This window comes from Phyllosticta capitalensis (genome assembly GCF_038381095.1).
Source record: "Phyllosticta capitalensis strain CBS 128856 chromosome Unknown BKA78scaffold_5, whole genome shotgun sequence".
Classification (NCBI taxonomy): Eukaryota; Fungi; Ascomycota; class Dothideomycetes; order Botryosphaeriales; family Phyllostictaceae; genus Phyllosticta; species Phyllosticta capitalensis.
The window spans coordinates 1,321,893-1,342,980 of NW_027117443.1; the positions used below are offsets into that span (position 1 = coordinate 1,321,893).

At 54.7% G+C, this 21,088-nt stretch overlaps 5 protein-coding genes across 5 annotated transcripts; 3 read left to right on the forward strand and 2 right to left on the reverse strand.

The window, feature by feature from the left end:
- Positions 1–2,404: 2,404 nt before the first annotated feature.
- BKA78DRAFT_352825 (uncharacterized protein) lies at positions 2,405–3,088 on the forward strand (the record flags this gene model as incomplete). Its single annotated transcript, XM_066891430.1, has 2 exons — positions 2,405–2,767; positions 2,819–3,088. The coding sequence occupies 2 exons, from the start codon at positions 2,405–2,407 to the stop codon at positions 3,086–3,088; spliced, it is 633 nt and encodes a 210-aa protein (XP_066744366.1).
- An 830-nt stretch (positions 3,089–3,918) lies between these two features.
- BKA78DRAFT_295600 (cation efflux family-domain-containing protein) lies at positions 3,919–5,370 on the forward strand (the record flags this gene model as incomplete). The annotated part of the gene is made up of 3 exons (XM_066886503.1): positions 3,919–4,111; positions 4,236–4,631; positions 4,727–5,370. 3 exons carry the CDS (start codon positions 3,919–3,921, stop codon positions 5,368–5,370), a joined length of 1,233 nt encoding a protein of 410 aa, XP_066744367.1.
- Positions 5,371–11,247: 5,877 nt separating this feature from the next.
- Positions 11,248–16,170, reverse strand: BKA78DRAFT_250449 (uncharacterized protein; the record flags this gene model as incomplete). Its single annotated transcript, XM_066884573.1, has 2 exons — positions 11,248–15,189; positions 15,247–16,170. The coding sequence occupies 2 exons, from the start codon at positions 16,168–16,170 to the stop codon at positions 11,248–11,250; spliced, it is 4,866 nt and encodes a 1,621-aa protein (XP_066744368.1).
- Positions 16,171–18,024: 1,854 nt separating this feature from the next.
- On the reverse strand, positions 18,025–18,803 carry BKA78DRAFT_352828 (uncharacterized protein; the record flags this gene model as incomplete). Its single annotated transcript, XM_066891431.1, has 2 exons — positions 18,025–18,074; positions 18,125–18,803. 2 exons carry the CDS (start codon positions 18,801–18,803, stop codon positions 18,025–18,027), a joined length of 729 nt encoding a protein of 242 aa, XP_066744369.1.
- Positions 18,804–19,322: 519 nt separating this feature from the next.
- On the forward strand, positions 19,323–20,757 carry BKA78DRAFT_295603 (uncharacterized protein; the record flags this gene model as incomplete). The annotated part of the gene is made up of 4 exons (XM_066886504.1): positions 19,323–19,401; positions 19,455–19,559; positions 19,634–19,734; positions 19,783–20,757. The coding sequence occupies 4 exons, from the start codon at positions 19,323–19,325 to the stop codon at positions 20,755–20,757; spliced, it is 1,260 nt and encodes a 419-aa protein (XP_066744370.1).
- Between the last annotated feature and the right edge of the window lie 331 nt (positions 20,758–21,088).

Consider the following 21,088-nt stretch of genomic DNA (forward strand, 5'->3'; position numbering starts at 1 on the left):
ACACGGGTGGACGGACGGGGCCGATCTTAGCGCACCAGAGGCTAACGTGGCGCCCTCCCTCCCGAGCACGCGCTGCTAGGCGGGTGCACACATGATCTACCTGGCTTTGGAGTTGGTCTGGTCGACGTCGACAAAGCCGAAATTACAGCTGACGGCGTGGACGAATCGGCGCGGCGACCTGGGCAAAAAGGTCGAGAGCGCGTGACAGCGTTGTGCAGGAAATATTTTGGGCGATCGGGACTACGGGGCCCAGCAGACGGCTCTCGTGGGCGTAGACGGCTGTGTAGCCTTGGTTGTAGAGATACCGGTCGCAGTAGTAGCAGCTGTATCTCGAGAACGCGCCCCATTCAGCTATCCCAAAGGGGAAACCAAGCGAAACAGCATAGGTAGTCGGATGTGGGCGGTCCGCGTAAGACCCGTGAGATCCCGGCTCCCGACGCTGCAGGCGTTGTGGTCTGGGTCTGCTCCCCCCGAACACCGGCTCAGCAAGAACCTCTGCTATTCCAAGGTACAGTAGTCGTCTTGTCATATGCGGTCGGCTTACTTCGCGGGGGCCTCCTTCTTTGATCCAACACCCCGCTTCATAATGCTCGCCGTCATATGATGAATCCGTGCAGAAGCGACGTCAAAGGCAACCCAAGGCTCGTCAGACATGAGAAAAAGCCAGGTCCTTCCGTACCAACGCGGTGCTTCGCTGGACGCCACGAGCAGGAGGGGCTGACTCGGCCCAAGAGGACGGGGGGGTGGAAGTACAACAGGAGTGTGGCTGCACGCCAATGGTTTGCAGTATGCTGCAATCCGCAATGAGGGCTCCACGTAGACACCGACTCGTATATGGACAGAGGCAGAGGTCACTCGATGGCTGAGCCAGGTACCCAAAATACCAGGGGGCTGCATTCCATTCCATTGACATGTGCTCGAAGACTTGGTGTTGCTGCACTGCGACCCTATCTGCCAATTAGCGCGCGCACTTGCACCAACGCGTCCTAAAAATTGTGGCAGGGTGTCCGAGCGCGTAAGGACGCCTGCCATGGTCAAAGAAGCATCAGTCGCCCTTTTCTTTTCTTGTTTTTCCTTCTGGACGCATTTGCTCAGACTGCCACAGCCATGGCAGGCAAAGCCACCGCTGCGCCATGGGCGAGGCAGGGCAGGATGTCAAGCGCTCGCCATGACAATGACGATTGCCGACGATGGTGTCGAAGCCAATCGTTTGGACGGGATCCGACGGTAAAGAGAAAGAGCCGGACGTTCTTGGGTGAAACGGCGTCGGTGGCCGGGTCCATGGCGAGCGGATGGATGAAGCCAAGGCCGCTCGCTTAGCTACCCAGATTGGGACTGGGTCTGTCTTCAGTCGCGGGCAAACAACACAGACTTTGCAAGATCAACACCATGATCTACCGACGGCTCGTCACGTATCCGTGTTGCACGCCAACAGCACCAACAATCGCGCTTCGAAGTCAAATACAACTGGCTCGGTTCTGTGGCGAAGGCTAAGGCTGAAACCACTCCCACTGCGGCCTTTTTACCACAAAGGCCTTTTTTTGTCTTTCAGCCTTGATGCTCTCGGCTCTGAACAGCAATGACTTCTCTCCGCCTTGTGCAAAAGTGGTGTTGTGTGGGGAGCCCTAGGCAGCAGAGCCACTCAGGTACAATCGGTACTCTCTAGCCGCCGGCACTCTCGACATGGCCCGTAGCCGCCGAGCCGCATCGCGCTCGCGAGACTACACCTCCCAAGGCGCGTACCATTGTGCCTCTTGGCTTTGCCGCACCCGTAGAGCAGCACCCGTTGGTCAACGTCACCAGCTTGCCGCCATGGAGCCACACAGAGCTCGCGCCCCTGCAGCGCTGGACCCTTTTAAGGACCTCCTCACGGTCTCATGGCAGCGACCGGCCACTCACAAGGCCCAGAGCCAGCAGGATCGTCTTGTTTCGACGGAGCGGCTATGTAAATGACTGCCGCTCATCGGTTTCAAGTCGACAAGACTGCTAATTTTGCTTCTTTTGGCTTCCTCTTTGAGCCGCATGGCGAACACCAAAAATGGACAACGTTTCATGGCGACAGACCAGGCAAGGCCGCGGTCTTGCGCAGCCACTGGAAAGTAGTTCATCGTTGCTCAAGACGGTCCTGCTGCGCCGCAGTGGTAGGTATATGAACAGCTTGGGGGCGAGCACTTGTCCTCTACAACCACCAATAATTCAAATCCACACTTTCCATTTCCTGTGTCTTCCTCTTGTCTCCTTGCATACTCTCCTCAACTCCTTTTCCAGTCCTCATAATCCATAATCTCCATCATCAGCTGTCTGCATCAAAGCCTGTAATACAGTTGCAACTCAGAAGGGTTGCTGGCGAGACACATCTGGAACTTCCTTATTTCGAGACACTGCCATCCAAAAGTCGACCATCATGCCCAAAGACGTCAAGACATCAGCCCACAGCCACCGCATGGAGCCCATCCAAGTGCAGTCTCCAACCACCACCGGCCCGTCGCGGAGCACAGCTCAATGGCTCAAAGAGGACGACGACAGACTGATGCAAGCTCGGGCATCAGGACTTAACTGGCAACCTATCGCGGCTCGATACTTTCCCAACAAGACTCCAAATGCTTGTAGAAAACGTCACGAGAGGCTGATGGAGCGCCGCAACGCCGAGGAGTTCGACGGAGTCAAGCTTGAACTTCTCGCCCAAGAGTACATGAATGTCCGCAAGGAGATGTGGAGCCTCCTTGCTGAGCGTGTTGGGGAGAAGTGGGCTGTGGTCGAGACAAAGGTAAGTTTACGTACATGTCGAACGGAAGACATGGCTAACAAATCTTCCAAGTGTATGGAGCGCGGCCTCAAGAATCTACAAGCAGCGCATCGAGCGGCACAACGAAAGGAACGAGGTAACTACGAAGGCGAAGACAGCGGCATCGGAGGCTCGGATGCTGAGAGCGAGGCAGAGGAATGCGGTCCGTCAGTCGATGGACCCTCAAACCAGGCTCGCAATCAAGACCAGAGCTCGAAAACCGGCAATCTCAAGGCGCAGCGGGGGTTTCCATCTATTCAGTCGATGCTCTCGCCGGAGCCGCCTCAGGGCAAGCGGGGTTGAGATGGATTTCAATTTACTCTCGGTTATATCTAGGCTCACGACGGTGGTATCATGGCAATTTTGGCGTTGGCGTTGCTTTCAGGGAGGTTGACAGTCTTGACGTGGTGTTTGACAATGGACGGCGGTTAACAGGGAGGCTCTGATTGGCTGGGATGATTATACTCCTGAACCACATGCCAAGAAAAAGCTTGCGTGGACTTCGCGAGTGCCAAGAGATTGAGCCCCGTAGCTTTGCAATGTTCAGTTTCAGGCTTACGAATTGCGACTGGCTGGGTGGACGGTTTTGGTCTTTGTAGTGGGGATGACGACGGAGCGGAAAATGGAAAACAGCATGTCATCAGGTTCGCCGCTTCGGCGCGCGCGGTGGATTCCTTGCACGCCTGCTTCGACTCACCTCAATCCTGCTCCAGCACCGCAGACAATCATCATCGTGCAGCTTTGTTTCCAAGGCTTGCCCAAGCCCTTCATTTCGACTTCATTGTTTCCTTATGCTTGCGCGCGCTGCCCGGAGCCATGGCGCGCCAGGAACCTATCCGTGTTACGCGTTCGGTGCGGGCACGCGGCGGGTGATGGGCATGGGCGCCGGAGCACCTCGAGGGCCACGTCTGTCCTCCACCCTTTTGCGTCTCAAACCTCCACACTTAAAAAACATCCCTCCGCGCAATTCGACATCGACCGACAAGTCTCTCGCTTCGTCCTCTCTTGCGCCGCCTGCCACTCGCTCGCCCATCCTCTCCCCCGCCCCGTCTGCGCTGCCGCCGCGTCCTCGATATACTTTCCTTACAACATACGCTTCGCCCCGGCACAACCTCATCGTCCTTAACCCAGCCATGACAGCCACTCAGACCCGCGGCCATGCGGGTCACGGCCACGGCCACGGCCATCACCACCACACCGATCCGTCGCTTCTGCTCAGCAACAACAAGAACGATGCAGCCGTGCGCATCACGCGCTTAGGACTCTTCCTCAATATCGTGCTGGCTATAGGGAAGGGGGTGGCTGGCTATTACTGGAATAGCAAAAGTGCGTTTCTTCGATCAACCCACCTGATGGAGTAGCGCTTCCGTTAGTTTATGCGGCTACCACGGCTGTCGCAAGGGACTTGGGGGTGACAGAGTGGGACAATGGCTAATGCAAGCAAAAATAGTGCTCATCGGGGATGCCTTCCACTCTCTTTCCGATATGATGTCGGATATCATGACATTGATTACGGTCAAATGGTCCCTCAAACCGCCGTCGGAACGCTACCCCACGGGGTTCGGCAAGATTGAGAGCTTGGGAAGTTTGGGCGTCTCCTCGCTGCTCCTCATGGGCGGTCTGGGAATCGGATGGTCTGCCGTGCTCACTCTGAGCCAGCAGTTTGCTCCGGAATTGGCCGACATGTTGTCCCACTTTGACTTCCTGGGACTAGGACACGGCCACGGTCATGACCATGGGGGTCACAGTCACAGCGCAAGCCACATGGCAGCAGAGGCCCCCAGCTTGAATGCCGCGTGGTTATTGTTTGCATCTGCCGGCGTCAAAGAGTGGCTAGTATATGCGAGTAAGTCTCGGGGCGGGCAGTCAGATCTCGGAATCTTCAATCTGGAGATAATCGTGCATTTTCCCACGGCGCTAACCTCCACGTTCTACTTCCAGCGCGCAAAGTTGCCCGTGAGCGCAAGTCGTCCGTCCTCGATAGCAATGCCATGCACCACCGCGTCGACAGCTACACCGCCATCCTGACCGCCTGCATCATTATCGCCTCCAACTTCGCCACGAACGCCGCCTGGCTGGACCCTGTCGGCTCCCTCGTCATCACCGGCATGGTTGTCAAAGCCGGCTACCAAAACTTCTTCCAGGCCATCCGCGAGCTGGTCGACGTGACGGTCGACGAGGACATCAAGAGCAGCGTGCGCCGCGCGACCACCAAGGCCCTCACCGACGCTGGTCTCTACACCGAAGCCGCGGGTGCCGAGAGCGTCCAAATCCGCCACGTGCAGGGTGTCAAGAGCGGGCCCAACTACCTCATGGAGATCGATCTGTCAGTGCCGGGCCACTGGAGCGTTGACCAGTCGTCGGGCGTCGAGGAGCTGGTGCGCGAGCGCGTTGGTCTCCGTTGTCGCGGCGTCAAGCGCGTCAAAGTCCGTTTCGTACCGGCTGACCGGCAGAGCAACGGCCCCGAGTACCTGGACGAGTTTATTGCGGCCGACGTTAGCGGCAAGAGCACGCCGGAGCATGACCATGATCACGAGCACGATCACGATCACAGTCACGGCCATGACGAGAAGAAGCATCGGTGATTTTTCCTTCCATTTCTGTTCTCTCTGCTTTTTGTCTTCTGAAATTCTGGGTCTGCGAGTTTTGTAGAGCGAAGAAATACCACTGGGAATGGAACAAGAGCCGGGAAAGCCAATGCGGCCACAAAAAAGCATTCATTCCACGTTCTTCTCGTTGATCATTGTTCGGCTGCTGCTTAGAGAGACCGGACAGACAAAAATCCTCGGCGCATGATTTTGATTCGTGCTGCGGCTGTGGCGGTGTAGCATCTTGTGTGGCGGTTGTGGTAGCCGCAAGAGTGGCGGTGTTTGTGCGGCGCTATACCCATGGGATGAGTGTGTGCACTTCTTTCGGGCAGGCAGGCACGTGCTTTGCAAAACTGCTTTCTATCTCTCATTACTTCGCCAGAAACCGGAGCTTAGGTACTTGGATTCGTTGGGTCGGTGGCCACTTCATGCTTGGTCGGCTTCATGGTTTGGCGGGTTGGCTATAGAGGTCAAGCAAAAACTTTCCCGAGTAGACGGGCGAGCTGTCATGCGATTGAGGAGTTGAGGTGTTTTTTAATATCAACAGTTCAAGATCCCTTGTTTTGTGGCTGTGGATGGATCCAATTTTTCTGCTCTGCTGATCAAGTGACAGAATCTATTGCCAGCGCAGTCATGCCTCCGCGTCGTGCAACGATGACTGCGGAGCCAGTGAATTTAAAAGACCCAGCATCTCCCAGCCTTCTCCTGGCTCACCAAAAGTCAACCATGTCACCATCCCGCGCCTCACTCATGTTCTTGTCCTCGGCCCACTGGTTCTGGAGCAGCGCTGAGCCGCCGATGAAGCGCAACTTGCCTTTGTCTTTCTCTCGGGACTGGAAGGACGGGTAGGATGGTGGTGCGCTTTACTACTCAGCAGTCAGTTGCTCGTTGGTATGCAGACGGCATCGCTTCATTATGCTGTTCCTTGATGGTGCATTTTCCACAACTTCAACGTCCCCCCCCCCCCCCCCTTCCCCTCCCTTTGACAGTCAAGTTGGTGATTGGAGTACACGCACCATGAGCACTACGCGTGAGCTTTTGGGATGATTCCGATTGGCAGCAGACCAGCCAGCTGGCTGGCACGCGGATGGACTTGTTTCTCCTACACCTCCTGCGGTATATAATTCCACATCTCTCCTGCTTGCTTACATCTGCAGCTCTCTCAAAGAGAGGCTTGCGTCTATGACTACTACAACGATCGGCAATGTGCATGTCTGGTACTTTGGGACCGAGTTACCAAGTCCAACACGAAACTGGGGGGCTTTGCCTCGCACGTGGACCACTGGAACTGGGTGGTTTGGCCCCGGCATTCGACGCGGCGCACGAAACGTGCCTCGGCACTACCTTACTTGTCTTCATTCAATGTATCCCGATAATGATGAACTTCTTTATCTTCGGGAATTTGGAAAACTCAAGCAAATCCCATTCTTTCGCAAGCCCTCCCTGGAGTCAGTGCCCGGATGCCGAGCACCACAGTTGTCTTCTCCCTTCCTTCTTGGAAAGCAAAGGCACACAGCCAAAGTAGCAGCTCCGATAGCAGTGCGTCTCTCCCCTTTTGAGCAGACGAGGCTCTGTTATCGGGGAGGATCGAGGGGCAGCAGAAGTAGAGACTTTATACTCGCTCAGGGCAGGATCCGGAGGCAATGACCGTGCAATTGGCACATGGGAACACTTTTTACGTGGCTCTAAGCGCACGTGGGAGGGTCGGCTGCTGCTACAGCTGACTGGTACAAGTTGGAGTCACAGGATGTTAGAACAATTTCGAGATCTAGGTGCCTGTGCGGCGGGTATAAAAGCCATCTCCCTCAACGAGCCTTCTTCCACACAACCCTCCCCATCAGTTGTCAGCAACGAGATGGTCGAAAATGGATTTGGAGTTTGTGGACGTGTACTTGGAGTGGAAGTACCAACGGTGACCAAAACTACTTTTTTCTTTGTCGGTTTGGTTGCGAGATCAACCAAGATTGTCTGAGAAGGCATGAACATACTTTGTTTGAAACACTTTAAGTCATGATGGTGATGAAAACCAACATCGAAGTAGTTAATCCGGCATCATAATCAAGTAATGGAGCTTGACACTATCAACAAATACATTTGATTGCCCTGCGGATTTGCCCCTAAGACAGCACTTGCGCTTCAGTTCCGCGCGTCTTCTGTCCAACCCAAAGATCAACAGCTATCCCAAAGTGTGTTCTTCCAGGCCCAGACACCAAGAATGCCAAAGAGGCGCTCCAACAAGCCCACGATTGTGTTTGGTCGCGGGAAATGCTAGTCCAAGAAACCGTGAAAACAATGTGGTTGTTATATTTTGAGGTTGCGAGGTTCCTTCCATCGAAGTCAGCGGTAGCCTCGGGTGGCTGGGTTGGTAACTTTCATTCGCAAAGTCTTTGAAGTAACTAGCAAACATCAATTGTGAGCAGGCCTGAGTTCAACCCCCGGTCGCGTCTTCGTGTAATTTTTTTTGCTCTTTTGATGGGCTCGGGTCTGGCAATACCAGGAACGAGAGGAAAGTGCTCTAGGATCTGTTTTGTCTTTACCAGGCCCCCACGAAAAGTCTGGAGAGGGAAAATCGTGAGACTCTTATACTAGTTGACACCACGCTCGCTTGTCGATCACAAGGCATGCTTTCACCCGCGTGAGCGATATGGCCGGCATCGCATGTATAAGTGCTGCAACTTTTGCATTGCTCCGATAAGGCTCATCGGCCCAACTCCTCCTCTACCTTGAAAGGATCAAAGCTTGACCGGACACTGTACAATTTCTGCTCCTTTTAGATGATCTTTGCCTAAGCCTCGAAGGGGGGTTGAGCTATGATCTTGAAGAGTCCTAATATTGACGTGTTTTCCCCGGCATCAACATTTAGTAATGGAGCCTGACGCGATCAATAAAATCCCTGTATCTGGTAGACCTGCACCTGCAACAGCATTCCTGCTTTTGGTGCTCAGGTTTAGCAAACCAAGACAGGAAATAAAAAACTCAACGTGGCCCCTTCTTTCTTTTAAAGCCCAGTGAGTCTGTGATGTTGGTAATGTGGAGACAAGAAAGCAGAAGTGGCGAGGATTTTATATCTGTTGGACCAAGTCCTTGGGCGTCACACTTACTGATTCGTCACGCGACATGCTTGTATCCACGCGAGCGATTATGGCTGAAATTGCATGTATAAAGGCCGCATGCATCTTTCGCACCGCTCTAAAAACATTCATCGGTCTACACCAGTCCTTCTCTACTTCGAGGGATCAAACCTTGACGCTACACTTTGGCGGCGGGCAAGGAGAAGTGATGCCTCAGCTTGCAGATTACTGGCCACCTCTCCTTCGCCCCCTGGATCTTACCTGCCTTTTTCGAGGTTACGTGACCACCATCAAGCTTAAGTGGTGCTGAGCAACAGACGCTTCTCACGGCACATGTTTGATGTTGCAGTGGCTGCTCTGACTGGGGGGCAACCTTTTGTTGAGTCTGATATTCAGATACTTCCGGTCCAAAACACTCGAGTCCAAATCCAATGCTATGGTTTCCAAGAAGCATCCAACCCATCTCACGCTACCTCAGCTTGACCCTATCATTTACAGGCGCAGGAGGATTCCGCAATCGCCCTCCCTCAACTCTTTCACCCCCACGCCTCCCCGCCAGCAACCTCGCACAAGACCATCAACCCACGCTCGCGCATCTGCGCAAGCCAGCAAGAAAAACGCATCTGCATCTGCATCTGCATCTGCATCTGCATCTACATCTGCATCTACATCTGTCGACCCCGCACCATGTCAGATAGGTACCAAAAAGTCGGGATTCGTTGGCCGTGCTGCCCCTCGTCGTCGCTTGCCGCTGTCAATATAACGTCGTGCGACGAGCGAGGCATGCTGTGATCGCAGATCCAAGACGCACAGCGGCACAACATTGCGCTGGAGTAGATTGATCAGGAGATATCTTTGTTTCTGGGCAGGGCAAGCTGGGGTATATCGCGCTTTGCATGTCGTGGATTCACTACTGCTTGGTCAGCATGATGAATGGATGAGGGACGCCGGGAGATGGCTCAGACGTGGTGCTCCGTTCTTGCTGTTCGGCACTGTGAAAGTGAGCAAGAAACGACGTCAGCATCACAGCATTCACGAAATTCGATGCCGCCATGGTTTTCAACTCGATCGATCAGTTATACGGACTATCGAAGTTACCAAAGACCCTCCAGGTGCCCGCACACCTGTCCGATCCGGCGCGTCCTCCAGCCCGCCATCCCAACCAACCGAGTGTTTTCGAATTCAAATCAGTCAGTCCATCCTTTCAATCCAGATAGAGCGCTCGTCAATGCCAAGACGTAAAAACACAATCACCATTTTTTCCACCGCTCGCTCCGTCGTCAATGGCGTTCCAGATTCACTCGCTCTCTCGCTCGCTCGATCGGATGAAAAAAAAGTCAAAAAACAAAAGTGTGTCGGCCGAAGAAAAAGAAAAAGAAGCGCCATGTCGCGCCGTCGCCTGTTCGTCCCCATTATTGCATCGCGCCGCACCGTGTCTGTGCCTCGGAATGTCGTGCAATCTAGAAGTTGAAACGATCATTCTCGGACCTCTTGAAAAAGTGGAAAGCCGAAAAACAAAAACTGCAGAATCAAGCGAGTGCTCACCCAATCGCTGATATGCTGTGATTCAAGCCGCCAATGAGAAAAGAGCCTGACAAGATGGACGAAGAAAATGCAAAAGGGGGAATTTTGAATGCGCAAAAAAAAAAAAAAAAAAAAAGAGAAGCTGAAAGGCGCACTGTGGGGGCGCGTCCCCAAGAGTTGCCGTCGGGCACACCATCGATCGCTGTGAGTGTGGTGTTTGGCCTGAAGAGAGCAGCTGTACAGGAGGCCCAGGTGTATTTGAAGAGTCCACGTTAATCATGTGGACGGTGGGAGCAGGTCGGCGCCCAAATTGCTGCAGACGCAGTGGATTCGGTCTCAATCCGTCAATGCTGGGGTACAGGAGAGAAGGAGTCGTGGTTTTGCTCGCTGGAGGTACCGCCAATTATCGTTGAGACGATGGATGAGGTCTCGGCCCGTACAATGCCGGTGTACAGGAGAGAAGAGAGTCGTGGTTTTGCTCGCTGGAGGTACCGCCAATCATCGATGAGACGATGGATGAGGCCTCGGCCCGTACATAGGCTGGTGTACAATTCTGATGAAGGTAGTCGAAGGTTTCCGCCTGGAAGTTTTGCTTCCCCGCAACCTTTGATTCTCTGTGGGCGCTGCCGACGCCAGGTGATGTAGTTCGAGTGCGTATTTCAGAAACTTTGCCGATCGAGTGATGATTTGTAGGACTGTCCGTGTACGTGGGTAATAAGGTATCGTGTTTTCCGTGTTGGGTGTGCTGCGATCAAGACTGAACATCGCCGATGCATCCAAATGTGTCCATGGCCTTGTGAGTCACATGTTGCGCGAGATAGGTCAAACATGATGGGTGAAGTCGCCCAAAAGCAAACAGCGATCAAGCGCTTATGCTATTATTGGCGCCCATCAAAATTGAAAAGCCACGGGTTGGATATGTCGCAAAGACGAAGCAGGAAAGGTGCAGAGAGTTGGAAAACAAGACTCCTCGACGTTCGTAAAATGTGCCGGTTCCGGGGCTGCCAACATGGGAAAGGTTGACAGATGTGGGGACGCGCCAGGTCACAGCGAGCAAGCTCAAGCTGTGTCCATACTCGACCCCCACGTTTTCAAGGACTGGTAGTGTGTTTCGGTACAGTCGGTTTGTCTGAAAACGTAGACAGATGGGATGATCGGTAAGAGGTGTAGAAGATTATTGTAGAGGACAACGTGATTGTGACGGCAGTGTCGTGAAGAGAAATCGTGGCTTGCAGGTTCACCGCGTGAAAAGGTCCAGGTCAGAAACCATAGCCGCGCCTTACTCCGGCTGGCTCGGATATGGTTGGCTTGGAGGGAACACCTTTTGCATCTCCTCAATGTCCTTGATGGTGTCGTTAAAGGCCTCCATAGCGCGCTGCAAAACAATGTCGCGGTTCCATTCGCCGCGAAGGTTCCAGATTGCCTGCATGATGACGCTGTTCACTTGCTCCAACTGCTCGATAGATAGGCCTGAGCTACGGCGTGCGAGCTCGTCGTGAAGGCTGGCGAGGTGACTCTCGTCGAGGATCAGCTTCGGCTGTGGTTGCTCCTGTGACTCGCTGTTGTTGAGCAGGCTCGAAATGGCCGTCTGCGGTCGCGAATGGGGAATAGAGGGAGTTGCGAAGTGCTGCGACGATTGAGAAGGCTGCGAGCCCGTGGGCTGGCTGCTGGCGAAAGCCTCTTGCGTGTCGGGGATTTCAGATCCTCCAGACTGAGCAGGACCCGAAGCAAAGTCGGGGTGGGCTCCACCGATACCATTGGTGCTCTGGGTGTTGGTAAAGGGTGCTGAGGAGCGGTGAGAGCGGTCAGAAGTCTTTTGACCGGAGGTAGTGGTGGATGCGCTGTTCTGATAATCGCTAGGCTGTGTGCCTGCGGCCATTTGCATATGGCCAGAACGCTGGGAGCGGTTGAAACCTTGCGTACCCTGGGTATCAGGGCCGCTGTGCTCGTCGAGCCGTGGGCGCTTGTCGCGATGTTGCTGCTCCATGATCGAGGAGTCCTGCTCTTGACTGTCCTCATTGCGAGTTCCGTCCGTTCCGCCACCAGTACCGTTGCTTTCGCGCTGGCGGTCGCCAACAGTCATGCCGTTGGACAACGGGCTTGGGCCAATGCGGCGAGTGGGAGTAACGGGAGGCAATTGATGCCCAGGGAATCGTTCTCCAAGCATGATGGGACCAGTGCTCTCCGTCTCTGGCTGCGAAACCCCATGGGTGGGAGGGACATTGGCGTTCACTTCAGCGACTTCATGACCGTTGGCCTCTGCGGCCTTGGCCTTCTCCTGAAGCTTCTTCAGCCGCTCTTGCTCCCTCTGGTAGACCTGATCACAAGCAGCACAAAGCTCTGGGTCCGCATACTCGAGCTTGGCAATGTCAACCTCGACATTGGTCAAGATCTCGTTCGCCTTGAGGATCCTCTCAACGTCTCCCAAGTTCTTTGCGTCTTTTGCCAGCTTGACGATGTCGTCCAAAAAGTCCTTGGGCCTTTTGTAGTACCCGTTCGACAGACGCTCCTCAATACCCGCGAGGTTGAGGTTGTAGTAAAACTTTTTGGTCGAAACTTCGAGCAAACCCTTCTCGCCGTTGCGGTCGTATGCAAGCTCGAACGGCCGCTCGGGGCCATTCTGTCGTAGCTCATCCGGAACATCGGTCGTAAGAATCTCAGGATTCTCCTCCTCGTAGAGATAGCGAATCTGACTGTCATCAATGACGGAGTTGCGGAATTTTCGATACTTTTGCTTGAGCTGTTCCATGACAGGCTGGATCGCAATCTTCAAAAGGTTCAGCACGTGGCGGTCCCTCTTCTTCAACGCCTTCAGCTCATCCTTAGAAGGAGCGGGGGTCGTCGGAGCAGCTGGTTCCTCGGCCTCTGCAAGCTCTTCGAACTTACGCTTCTTTCGGTTGACATCGGGGAACTCTTTTGGTGACTTGCGAATGTAGCTCACAACATTTTCAAAGTACTCCTTCCGGCCACTCTCGCCGGGCCGCTTGAGCTCGTACTGGTTCTTCATTGAGAACCCAAAGAGGTTCCTCACCATGTATGGATCCGGCTTGTCGTCGTCGCTCATCTGCTCCATCGTGCCGAGGACGAGTACTGGATCGGTGGCTGGCAACGTGCGAAGCAGGCTGGTGAATGTGGTAATCACCTCCTTGCTGACAGTCTCGTACCACACGTCGACGTTCGGGATGTAGATGACAGAGGGCTTGTGACGACGGGCTTCTTTGAAAAGCTGCACCAGTGTGGCCTCTGGTGAGCTACCGGCCTCGCCCAGAAGGCTCGGCAAGTCAAATGACTGCACATGCATACCTTCAAATTTGTGAAGCAGGGCTGCTCCAATGTCTTGCTGGCCCATGCCAGCGGAGCCACGAATGAGGAGGCGTGGCCGGAACACTCGGCCATGTTCAAAGTCGCGACGGAGGGTTTCCCGTTGAAAACCGAACTCGTCGTCTCGATCGTCGTACTGTGCTTCTTCAAGTGCCGTCATCTGTTTCTTAGGCGGGATGACTTCGTCAATCACGCGCATAATCTCGCTGAGTTGCTCGCGCAGCAATGGCTCTTTAGCCTTGGACAACGGCGCCGCGCCGACAGTCGTCGACCGCTGAGAGGAAGGCACAATCTTCTCTAGCGAAATCATAAAGTCCTTGGCTGAAACCTTGATCTTGTCGACGTCGATGACCAACTTCTTTGAAGATTGGTAAATTTGCGGATATGTTCCCTGCACTGCATTCACCGCTGCCTCGGTACACAGAGCGCGCAGGTCAGCACCACCGTAGCCCTTTGTCAGATTGGCAAGGTCGTTCTTGAAGTTGTCTTCGAGAGGCGGGCTCCAGTTCTTGGTGTGGATGTCAATAATGGCACGACGAGCCTCCACGTTGGGCAACGGAAAGTAGAACTCGCGGTCGAAACGACCAGGACGACGGAGGGCGGGATCAACCGAGTCAGGGCGGTTGGTAGCTCCAATGACAACAACCTGGCCACGGTCGTCCATGCCGTCCATGAGTGCGAGGAGTGTAGCGACGATAGAGGCATGGATTTGTTCTGATCTGCTAGATCGAACAGGTGCGATGCCGTCAATCTCGTCGAAGAAAATGATGCTCGGCTGGTTTTTGCGTGCCTCTTCAAACAACATGCGCAATTGCCTTTCAGCTTCACCGACCCATTTGCTGAGGGCATCTGCTCCCTTCCGCATGTAAAAGGTGACCTTTTTGCCGCCACTGGCGCTAACGGCGTTTGCCAGGGCGCGAGCAAGAAGCGTTTTACCCGTGCCGGGAGGGCCATGGAACAGGACACCGCGCGGAGGGGTTGTACCGAACTTGCGGAAAATTTCTGGATAGGTCAAAGGCAGGGTGACCATTTCCTTGAGTTGGTTAATGTGATCTGCCAGTCCACCAACGCTGTCAAAGGTGATATCCTGATTGACGCTGAGCGGGTCCGTATCAGCGAGACTCTTCTTGGTGTTGATTTTGCCGAAGTCCGCAGGTCCACCACCGATTCCTTTCTGTGCCGAATCCTTGACCTTCTCGGGGACGAGCAGTCCTCTGCCATCAGGAGTCTTGCCAATGGCGCCAGCAAGTCCAGTTGGGGCTGCCTGCCCACCACCAATATCGTCATCGCTGCTATCGGAATCGAATTCTCCAAGGGGCTCCGCGCGAGGGGCGCCACCAAGTAGTGGAGGGCGGCCGCCAATGCCACCGAAAGGACCTTGAACCGAAAACAGTGGACGCCATCCACCTGCCGTTTTCCGGCCACCTCTGTTACGGGAAGGAGTGGCAACTGCAGCATCCGCGGCTTCTTCTGCGATGAACTCGTCTTGCTGGACCATGTGAGAAAGTGGAGCAATTGCGTAATTAACTTCTTGACGGTTACGGAGCCTGGGCGCGCTTTCGTAGACAATCTTGGTCTCTGGACGTTTTCGAAGGTGACGGCGACTTCGTCTGTTTTCCTTTTCCAGGGCGGCAGCTTCGTCTGCGAGTTCGTCCTGGTCGATTTCGTCGTCGGATTCGCCGCGACGACGGCTTTGCTGAGAGGACTTGGCCCGAGTACGTCGAGAGGTTCGAATGCCAACACTTTCATCGCTTGAAGTCTTTTGTCGCTTGTTGGCCGGGGCGTCGGAATCGGAAAGCTCGTCGTCTTGTTTTTCGTCGTCGTCGTCGCCAGGGTTGAAATCGCTGCTTTCGGCATCGGCGGATTTGCGCTTACGGTCGTTCGGTTGATCGAACGAGCCCTGTAGAGACATAAGTTCACGATTCGAGATACCACGTTTTCTAGTCGGTTTTTGTACTTTTACAGAGTTGCGAGTGCGTGTGACGGGTCCTTCATCACTATCCTCATCCGCGGAGCCATGTTGAGATTCCTTGACGACATCTTCTTCCACTTCGGCATCTTCAGCGGGGGCGCCCGTCGCAGCAGGCGTAGAAGCCTTTTCTTCTTGGCCCTCATACTGGATCTCGGATGCGATTGAGGCGGCTCGGGGCTGCGATTCGTGTTCTTGCTCTTCGGTTTCGTGAGCTTCGAATGACGGGCCAGAAATTTCCTGGGAGGTTTCCATGATGGTGGATGGCCGGGGCGGGCCTTTGCGGCCCATGGTGTGGCGTTGGGGAGACTGGGTACGAGGTGATTTGCTGCGGGTAGTTCTGCTGCTTCGCCTTTGGTATGGTAGCGACTGATGTTCAATTTCACGATCCTCAGACAACCTGGCGCTTCGACGAGAGGGTTGTGAAGGCTGCAGAGACTTGCTGGCCGTGCGGGTGGTCCTGCGAGTCGAGCGGCCTGTGGCTTGCTCGGTAGACTCTTGAGGCAGAGGAACTCGAAGCTTGACAATCAGCCTCGGCGGTTCTGGTGCCTCGTCTTCAACTTCGTCAATGTCTTCTTCACTCTTCTCTTCGTACTTGACCTGCTTGTTCCTAGCAGCCCTCCTGGAGGGACGACCGGTGCTTGTCGTCTCGGCGACCTCTGACTCGTGCGAACTGTTTCCTGTGTCGAACGAATTGTCGCTCATGAGGTCATCATCGTCATCAACAATGTCGTCTTCAGAGTCGTTGTATCCACGGCGCTTCTTCCTGGGCTGTTTGCTGGATGACTTTGGGGCCTTGCGCTTGTTTCGAGACCGACGCGGGGGCGACGACGGGTTGTCTTCGAAATCCTCATCGTTAGAATCAGACTTGTTCGCATCGAACATCATGAATTCGTCCCTGCGAGAAGGCATAGTGGCGGCGTGAAAAAGGACAGGGACGCGGGAGGGAAAGGTGAGTGGAAAGCCTGTGACAGCGCGGGGGGTCAGCGGACGAATGCCACAATCAAACAACAGACGGAGAGCTGAACGCATCAAGGCAGGAGGGGTCCTTACGGGATATGGAGAGAGATGAGAGGTTGGCGAAATGCCGGAGGTGGTAGCAATTGACAGCGTGCCGCAGCCGACCGACGACTGCGACGGCTGTGGGAGCTTGAGCGAAAGGTGAGTCGCGATGGAAGAAAATCGACCGATGAAGCGACAAAACATGCAGCAATAAGACCAGATGATACGGCCAATGAGTGCAGCGCTCGATGGGCGCAAGATGGGTCGAAGCGATGCGGTGGGGAGAGGGTCGGTAGGCCTGGGAAGAGTGTTTGGGTTCGCGTTGGCTCAGCGCGGCTCACGACTGGACCTCGCTTACGTGATGGTAATTGCAGCCAATCAGAACGCGTACACGACGACGCAAAGTCTTCGACAGCTGCGAAGCCCATAACGACAATTAAATGCCCCCCATGACAACACGCTCAAAATGAGCTCGAATGAACTCGTCTTTGCCATCAGAAGCTGAAGCTCACTTCCGCGACGCAAATCCGCACACTTTCGGCCACCACCGACCCCTGAACAAACCTACACCCAGAGCATTTACATTGATGTCCCCGTCACTCTCAGGCACCCTAGCTACCAGTGATCGACTGCAGGAACCGTTGAGGCTCAAAACCTTATCGCCGTTAAGCTCCCTGCCAGGCGGGTGTGTCCTTTCTTTGTGGGGATGCACGTGCCCGGCCCGCAACGCTCGCCTTCACCTCGTGCCCGAAACAACAAACCCTTTGTTGCAGCACATCTCGACTCTGCATCGACGACGACGTCCTCGAGCAGCAATAACTACCTCTTCCAAGGTCTCGTAGACCCAATCTTGCAGATTCTGCACCCAAAGTTTCCGCTGCAACCCCTGACGCCATGAGACGCAACCAGCATTTCCAAGCAGCCGCATACAAGTTTCACTGGCCAAGTTTTGATTTTGAGGTTGATGGTCCGACGATGAGTTGGTGATGGACCAAGTGTTGTTCCAGCGGGATGGAGCAACAACGGAGGAGCCAAGAAGTGCGGTGGCTCCCAGCCCAGGTCCGGTCGCTGCGTGCCCGGCACACGGGTCCCAGATTTCCCCTTCCGAGGTCACGTGAGTCACGCCATGGATGCAGCACTGGTCCGTTATTTGGGCGAGAATCACCACGATAATGTAAATGGATACATAATTTTCAAAGCATCAGAGGTAAAATCGCACGGGATGTTTGCTGCAGTCCGATTTTCATTGTATTCCATGGAAGCTCGAGAGGCTCTGAGAGAAATCTGTTCCTGCATGCCTTCATCTTCTCAAGAATCCCCACTAAACCATGAGCACCATGGCTCATTACTCTACTGAGGCATGCATTGTTGGAAATGTACACCGAATTTGATACTACTTGATTGGCTTTTTTCGATCCCCTTGATCATTTTTAGCGCAGCACATTGGGTGACGAATGAAATCGCCAACTCTGAGCGTCCTCGTGCTGAGGCAGTCGGGGAGCATTCAAGCTCTCGATGCTTTGAATGCAAAAATCCCCAAGTCCTTTGGGGAGCTGGTGGCGGAGAGCAGCCAAGCGCCACATGTAGAGCCTGGACATACAACGCCCCAATTTCTTTCGACACCCGCTGTGGCAGGCTTTGAAGCCTGGGTATTCAGAGGATATCCCTACATGTACAGGAGAACGGCGAGGCTTTTTGTACCAGACAGTTCATGGCCTGAAAGCCACATACTCGTTCATTCATTCCGCCCCAGTTGAAGGCGCCTTACCACCTCTTCTCCGGATCCTCTTTGCAGGGAATCAAGGCATCAACAGCTTAGCAAAGTTAGCACCCAAGCCACGCTGAATTAAAGACACAAACTTACCCAACTCGCCCTTGGGAAAGGTACCTGCAAAGTCCACCTTTGCCTTGCCCCCTGGGAACTCCAACGTAATCAACCTCTGCCTCATGACAGTCATCTTTGTCCAATCCAGTACTTTCCGGGATCCTGTCGCCAGAGGTCCCAGCAGCCACAGAGCAAAATTCGAGTTGAACTTTGCATCACGCGCCTGCTTTGCCTGTTTGAATGCAAAACCAAACCTGCCAATGGGCTCCTTCGCCAGCAGGTCCACAGGCTTCACCTCCACCACCTTGTTTTTGAGAAACGGTATCCATGTGTACTCTATGCGCAGCAACACCAACTTGCGCCCGATGCTGGAGCCAGGCACCGCCTCCCGCTTGGGCACAGCAGTAATGCTTCGTACGACGTTCATTGGAGCGCCGGCTATCCACATGCCTAGAACTGACCACATCACTGCTGTAAAGCCGAGCGTAAAGAGAACAAAGTTGCCCACGCCTACCTCCTGGCCGGCGGGAAAAAGGATGGCACCAGTGGCCTCCGAGGCCGCAAACGTTCCCAGCGATTGTAGATAGGCTGCCATGCGAAAGCCGAGCTGCGGCGGTGATTTGTACAAGACGACGGGCTCTTTTGCGTTTGCGAGCTCTCGGACTACCGCGTATCCTTCTCTACCCAGGAGGTTGGGCACGCCCGCGATAGTCTCCATGTCCTTTGGCTTGGGCACATTGGATTTGGTTTGCTTGGAGGCATTGGACTTGGTGGTAGCTTTTGCGGCGGCATAAGTCGAGCGGGTAGAGTGGAGAAAGCGTATACTATGAGGGGCAGCTGGCTGAAAAGTGGTTCGGCTCGTGAAGGCGCATGGTCGAAGACATGAAGGCGTCCGTATGGCCTGGCGATGAAGCTTGAGAACTCCCCGGGAAAAAGGTTTCATGACCCTGACAAGACCATCAATGGCAGTTCTCAATCGTTGAAGAGGGATTGCGTACAAACAGAGTGTCTCCACGCGCAAAATGCGCGTTGTAGTTTCGCTGACCGTTGGTGTCACCCACAGATGAAATCCGCTGCTCAGCGGAGATCCGCCCAACGCCCGTCCCCGCCAAAAGCTCCGACGCAACCCGCTCTTTTCCACTCTCAACACTCCAATCCGACGTCCGCCTTTACACACCTCCGCTTCCACGCCTCTTCCTCGCATCACTTTAGAGGCATTGTCGCCTCGCCGGTCAAGATGGCCTCGCTGAGTGCCGCGTGCAGACTGTCCGCCCGAGTTGCTGGTCGCCAGCTGAGCAAGAATGTTGGCAGCAGAAGTAAGCGTCTGGACGCCCTCGACCTGACAATTTGCCCTGACCATCCGATGTAGGCTTTCGCACCTCAGCGCCCAGCGCAGCGGCGCAGAATTTCCAGATGCCGGCGCTGTCTCCTACAATGACCGAGGGCAACATTGCGAGCTGGAAGGTCAAAGAAGGTACGGACACAACAATGTTGGGAAGATGGGGAATTGTGCACCACGGGGGCCAAATTGTGTCTGACACGGAATAGGAGAGTCTTTCTCGGCTGGAGATGTGCTCTTGGAGATTGAGACGGACAAGGCGCAAATGGACGTCGAGGCGCAGGACGATGGCATCCTTGCCAAGATTATCGTACGGGCCCATTTCGCGGACTTGTTGGACAAAGACTGACATTTCCAGATGGGCGATGGATCCAAGACCATTCAAGTCGGTCAGCGCATTGCGGTCCTCGCCGAGCCAGGGGATGACCTCAGCACGCTGGAAATCCCCAAGGAGGAGGCCACCTCTGCACCCCAGGCGGCTGCACCGAAGCAACCAGAGCCCGCCGCTCAAGCTCCCTCTGCTCCTCAGCCCAACAAGTCCACGGCCGCTCCTCCTGGCAAAGCCCAGAAGCAAACGTATCCCTTGTATCCCTCGGTCCTGTTCACACTGCGTGCCAACGGCCTTTCCAAGGAAGACGCCGACAAGATTCCCGCTACGGGCCCCAACGGACGTCTCCTCAAAGGTGATGTCCTTGCCTATGCTGGTCGTCTCTCAGATGGCGCCTACGCCTCGACTCTGTCCAAGCACCTGAAGGAGTACAACCACCTTGACCTCAGCAACATCAAGCTTGCCGCCCCGAAGAAGCCGGAACCCAAGCCCGCTGCCCCGGCTAAGGAAGAGCCTGTGCCCGAGCCCGAGACCGAGATTGCGGTTTCAATCAACTTGGAGGCAGTTCTCAAGTGCCAGCAACGGCTCAAGGAGACGCTGGGTACGACTCTCCCCCTTGCGGAGTTCATTGAACGCGCAGGGGAGCTTGCCAACGAGGAACTCCCTCGCTCCAAGAACGCTCAGCCCACGGCTGATGAGCTCTTCAACGCCGTCTTGGGTCTGGACAAGATTCCCACGACTTCGAGAGGAACCTTCCTCCCTCAAACCAAGGCGCTTCCTGCCGTTCCCAAGGCAATCAAGTCGCCTAAGCAGTCGGACATTATCGACATTCTGGCCGGCAAGCCCAGCAAGGCGGCTGCTTCCAAGACTGTCGCAGCCGGTGTCGCGGGACCCATCAACGTGTTCAGCCTCAGTGTCAAGAAGGAGGAGGAGAGACGGGCCAGCGTTTTCTTGGCAAGGTTCAAGACTATTCTGGAGACGGAGCCGGGTCAATTGATTCTATAGAGTACATACAGGTTGTATTGAAAGTTGGTCAAGACGATAGACGCAGGAGTGATTTTATCAATGGGATACCCCCAGCATAAGAGTGTTTATATAGGGCAGAAATCCCATAATCCGAGGCCCAATGAAGATTGAAAGATTAGTTTTAGTGTCACGCCGCAAAAGTGGCGATCTCTGGGGCGTGGTGGTGCGCGTGCCGAAGCAGAGGATCACGGCCCGGTAGCGGGCACCTGCGTGTCCCCGGATTGCTGGGCTTGATAGTTGACAGCGGGAGGAGGGGAACGTGTTTGGTGTCGCAGGTGGTGTTTGGTTTGGCCAGGCATGTCAGATTGGG